Below are 5,598 nucleotides of genomic sequence, written 5' to 3' on the forward strand. Positions count from 1 at the left end.
CGCCACCACGCCTGGCTAATTTTTTGTATTTTTTAGTAGAGACGGGGTTTCACCGTGTTAGCCAGGATGATCTCGATCTCCTGACCTTGTGATCCACCTGCCTTGGCCTCCCAAGGTGTTGGGATTACAGGCGTGAGCCACCGGGCCCAGCCAGGAATCTTTTAACATAGGCCAGGAAGTGTGACTGGAGGACGCCAAAAGCCGTAGAGCCACCAAAGGCTCGGTGAATTTCAATTCAAAGCAGTCATAGGCCGCAACTGGACCGATCTCGGAGGGACAGCGTCTTCCTGGCCTCCCTCTGGGGAGGCATTGCTGGCAGTGGGGAGGGACGCGGGAATCATTCTTCAGCCTGAGTCTGGCTCCATGGGCAGCTCACTCCGTGTGGCGGCGTTGGCAGTCAGCTGGCACCAGTCTCCGCCGGAGATTCCCACAGCCCGCGCGGGCGACCCATGTTTCTTTTGTGTAATCAGAGGTGACTTGATGAATAGTTACAGTTCATCCATAGCATCTTTGTTCCCAGGAGAAAGAAAACAAATCATGATTTATATGATCATCACCAGGGAGCCTCTGACCTACAAAGAGTGTTTGGGTCAAAGCCAGGGCAAAGAGCAAGCGCTTGGTCTGGGAGCACTTTTCTGCAGCTGTCACCGTGGTCGGGGCTAGAGCTGGCAGGGGTCTGGGAGGCAGAGGTCTCCCCCAAGACCCCTCCTCTCCCCTCTAGGTAGTGTTCCCCACAGCAGAAATGATGCCCAGCCTGGCCCGTACTTGGCAGGACCTGGACACGCGAGGCCAGTCATGGGCCCTCCTGGTGGCTGGTCCTCCCAGGCACAGGGAAGGATCATAAAGTTCAGCAATGGCTGTGCGCCAGGCACCAGGCCCGTGCTCAGGGCTCTGCAAGCACTTCTCAGGCGCTCCGCACAAGGTCAGGATGACGACTTTTGCCCCCATTTCATGGATGGGTTTGGGAACACAAAGAGACAAGAAGCAAGACTGTGGCACAGCTCAAAGGCACAGGACTCGAGCCAGGTCCTCCTTTAGCGAAGCCGGGGCCCTCCCTGCAGGTCCTCCTGTGACTGTGCCCCAGTAGCTGGCAGAGTGTTCCTGAGTTCCCAACAGGGAGGCCTGCAGGGAAGGGCAGTGGTCTGTGCGGTGGAAGGGAGGGAGGCAGTGGGACAGACCAACCAAGAGCAGAAGGGGTGCAGACGTGGCACATTTGGAGTCGGAAGCAGGCTCTGCATCAGACACAGCCTCAGATCGGGGCTCTGCCTCTTTCTCATAGAGTGATCTTAGCTCTCTGTGCCTCAGTTTCTTCATCTGTACCAGGATAACAATGCTAACACCTGTCCTGTAGGGTTGTTACAAGGACCAGCTGAGAGAACGTGTGTGTTATACTCATCACAGTGCTTGAGACAGAGTAATCATTCAGTAAATGGTGGCTGCTATCACTATTATTATTATTATTTACTACTATTACTTTTATTAATTCCTCTCTCCAGTGATGGGAATTTTGTTTCTGTTCTTATTTATTTGTTTATGTATTTTAGAGGCAGGGTCTTGCTCTGACACCCAGGCTGGAGTGCAGTGGTGTGATCACAGTTCACTGCAGCCTCAACTCCCTGGACTCAAGTCATCCTCCCTCCTTAGCCTCCTGAGCGGCTGGGACTACAGCTGTTCACCAACGCACCTGGCTAATTTTTGTTTTGTTTGTAGAGATGGGGGGGGGGGTCTCTCTATGTTGCCCAGGCTGGTCTCGAACTCCTAGGCTCAGGCAGTCCTCCTGCTTTGGCCTCCCAAGGTGCTTGATTCCAGGTGTGTGATGGGAATTTCATTTGGGTCCTTATGCTCATCCATATCTTTGTAATACTCCCCAGTGACTGTGAGAATGCCCAGTGTTCTTCTTGCCCTCAGGCCAAGGTGGAAGGGGATGTTCAGCCAGGACCCCCTCCCACCCAGCCCATCAGCATATCTGCCCCAGGTTCTGGGGTATTCCAAGCTGGAGGCTCTGACTCCATAATGGGGCGCATGAGTGCAGATGCAAATACTAATAATAATGGTGACGAGCTCCAGCACTTACTGAGGGCTCATTCTGTGCCAGGAACTTGGGCTGGGAGTGCCAGCCAGCAGCCCTGCAGGAGGCTGTGGGTACCACTGCCCCCTGCTGCTCAGATCCTGCTTGGTGCCAGCTTCTCAGACCTTCTCCGGCTGGCTGGGCACCCCTGGGTCATGGATCTCTGCCAAGTCGGGGGTGCTGGGAGAGCAGAGCTCACTGCAGGTCTGGACCCCCGCAGCTGTGCACACCACTGTGGGCCTCTGCAGAAAGAACCCAGTGGGCCCCTACCGGCCCCCAGTCCCCAAGACCCCAGCATTCACTGTGCCTTGGTTACGGGGTGAATAATTTAGGCTGCTGAGTGTTGGTCATGAAATATTAATCAGCCTGTCCTGATGCACCAGCATGTGAGTGTGCGTGGGGGTGATGCTGGCACTGGGGTGTGGAGGCCGGCAGCCATGAGCCAGCATGTTTCTGAACATAGATACGTAGCTGGGTCTTCTGTCTGCCTCATCTGTGTCGACGGGACCCTCTCTGGATCACCAGGCATGCTGCCTGCTCCCCGCACCATCATGAAGTGCCAGGCCCAGCATCAGCCCCAGCAAATGGCAGCCCTGTGTCTAGGGAGTAGGGACGGGGGAGAAATCAGTGAGTGAGGGTCCATGGGGGCTGCAGACAGCCTTGGGGGTCTCAGGAGTCAGGGAAATGGACAGAGAACCAGGGCTTTAGGGACAGGGAGATGCCAGCTGGGAGGGTCTCAGGATGTGTGTGAGAGGGAGGGAAAGGGCACACGTGACAGGGGTCAGAAGAGGGGCTAAGTCGTGTTGGGAACAAGAGGGTGGAGGGCAAAGGGGGGTGGCCTGGTACACGTTGATGGGCAGGCAACAAGTGGATGGGTAGTTGGATGGTTGAGCGAGGGATGGATGCGGGGTGGAGCATGTGGTTGATCTGGGGGGTGATAGACTGGGGGAGGTAGATGGGCAGGATGTGAAGTCCTGTGAAGAATTGGCCTCCTGGGCACAAAAGGTGAATTGGAACCCAATAGGCCCCCAACCTAGAACTTCTCCTGGGTCTGGGGGTAGGTTGTGGCTCCACCTAGTGTCTTTTGGTGGTAACTGCACCCTGGGCTGTTCACATCCAGCAGCCCAGCAGCCAGGACAGCTTTCCTGGTCCCCTTAGGCCCCCTCTAGGCTGGGAGAACAAGGCCAGTGACAGCCGAAAGCTAGGCCCCAGGAGAAGCCCCTGAGACACGTTCCATCTCTTCACTCCCTGCATGCCCATATTGTCGGCCAGGCTCTGCATCACACATACAGATGGGTGTTCAAATGCCACTTACCAGCTGTGTGACCGAGGAGACAGCTGAGTCTGTGCCTCTGTTGTGCGACTATGGGTGATGGCACAGAGTCCGGGGCCCTCCAGCCCCACCTGTGAGCCTCCCCAGCTGCAGCTGTACCATTGATTGAATTCTGATTCTGGCAGGTCCCCTGCTAGGTGCCTTACCGGAGTAATCTCAGTTGATGGTCGTAGTAAATTAATAAAAATAGTTGATGGCCAGATGCGGTGGCTCACGCCTGTAATCCCAGCACTTTGGGAGGCCGAGACGGGCAGATCACTTGAGCTCAGGAGTTCGAGACCAGCCTGGGAAAGACCTCATCTCTACCAAAAATACAAAAATTAACTGGGCCTGGTGGCACACGCCTGTAGTCCCAGCTACTCAGGAGGCTGAGGCAGAAGAATGACTTGAACCCAGGAGGTGGAGGCTGCAGTGAGCCAAGATTGTGCCACTGCACTCTAGCCTGGGCAACAGAGCAAGACCCAGTCTCAAAATAAATAAATAAATGAATAACAATATGGCATTCACTGGGTACTTTACTAACCATGGCAAGACATGGCCCTAGCCTCAACTACCCCCCACGAAATAAGAATGACAATAGGACTTAAGAATAACCTGGGCCGGGTGCGGTGGCTCCCACCTGTAATCCCAGCACTTTGGGAGGCCAAGGCAGGTGGTTCACTTGAGGTCAGGAGTTTGAGACCAGCCTGGCCAAGATGGCGAAACTGGGTTTCTACTAAAAATACAAAAATTAGCCAGGCATGGTGGCACATGCCTGTAGTCCCAGATGCTTGGGAGGCTGAGGCAGAAGAATGGCTTGAACCTGGGAGGCAGAGGTTGCAGTGAGCTGAGATTGAGCCATTGCATTCCAGCCTGGAAGACAGAGCAAGACTCAGTCTCAAAAATAAAAATAAAAAAAGAAGAACCTGCCTGCTAGTGCCATAGCCCACAGCTAGCATAGCCCAGAGCTAGCACAGCGGAAACATTCAGTACATAGTGGACATCTCGCGGGCTGCCAGATTAACAAAAACAGCAACAACAAAACCCAGGACATTTGACTAGCTTTGAATCTTAGATAAACAAGCTGTATTTTAGTACAAGTATGTCCCATGCAATATTTGGGATATAGAATACTAAAGCATTATCTGTTTATCTGAAATTCAGATTGAAACTGGATGAACTGCATTTCGTCTGGTAACCCTAACCACCCTGCCCTCTGGGAACTCAGTCTTCTGGGGGAGGCAAAGGTCAAAATCAGTTATGGTCAACCAAGCATGACAGGTCATGCTCATAGCAGCCCTGGGCAGTGTGGGGCGGAGGCCAGCAAAGGGGAAATAAATCAGGGTGGCCCTCATGGAGGAGGGATGGGGACTGAATCTTCAAGAGGGAGGAGGATGGAAGGGCATTCCAGATGGAGGCGGCACACGATGAAAGGGATAGAGGTCAGACACAGCAGGTGTGGGGACTCATGGTGACAGTGGGTGAGAGGGGTGGAGAGGACAGCTCACCACATCTTTGTAGACATTGGTTAAAAAGTGGGACTGAGGCTGGGCGTAGTGGCTCACGCCTGTAATCCCAGCACTTTGGGAGGCTGAGGTGGGTGGATCACGAGGCCAGGAGTTCGAGATCAGCCTGGTCAACATGGTGAAACCCCCTCTCTACTAAAAATACAAAAAATTAGCCAGGCGTGGTGGCACATGCCTGTAATCCCTGCTACTCAGGAGGCTGAGGCAGAAGAATCGCTTGAACTCGGGAGGCAGAGGTTGCAGTGAGCCAAGATCAAGCCACTGCACTCCAGCCTGGGCGACAGAGCTAGATTTCATCTCAAAAAAAAAAAAAAAAAAAGTGGGACTGAGGGCAGGGCAGTGCTGGGTCGGACGCTCTCAGGCGCCTCTGAGGGAGGGTGGCTCAGGACTAAGTCCAGGGGAAGCCTCAGGGGCGGCAGCGGGCCGGTGACAGGGCCCTCTCCCACCCACTCTCCCTGACGTTCAGGGCTCCCCGGGAGGGGGCGGGGGGCGTAAGGAGGCCTCAGAGAGGGTGAGGCGCTGAAGGCCCAACGTGGGCACTGTGTCTCCTCAGGGGAGTGAATGCCCAAACCAAGAACGGTGCCACGCCCCTGTACCTGGCGTGCCAGGAGGGCCACCTGGAAGTGACGCAGTACCTGGTGCAGGAATGCGGCGCAGACCCGCACGCGCGCGCCCTCGACGGCATGACCCCG

At 54.9% G+C, this 5,598-nt stretch overlaps 1 protein-coding gene across 1 annotated transcript in view; it reads left to right on the forward strand.

The window, feature by feature from the left end:
- The window catches only part of ESPN (espin), a 49,454-nt gene that overhangs the window by 21,155 nt on the left and 22,701 nt on the right, over positions 1–5,598 (forward strand). The window contains exon 4 of the mRNA XM_011981594.1: positions 5,460–5,598. Coding sequence (XP_011836984.1) covers positions 5,460–5,598 — 139 coding nt within the window. The remainder of the gene's footprint in view (positions 1–5,459) is intronic.

This window comes from Mandrillus leucophaeus, unplaced genomic scaffold (genome assembly GCF_000951045.1).
Source record: "Mandrillus leucophaeus isolate KB7577 unplaced genomic scaffold, Mleu.le_1.0 Scaffold105, whole genome shotgun sequence".
Lineage (NCBI taxonomy): Eukaryota > Metazoa > Chordata > Mammalia > Primates > Cercopithecidae > Mandrillus > Mandrillus leucophaeus.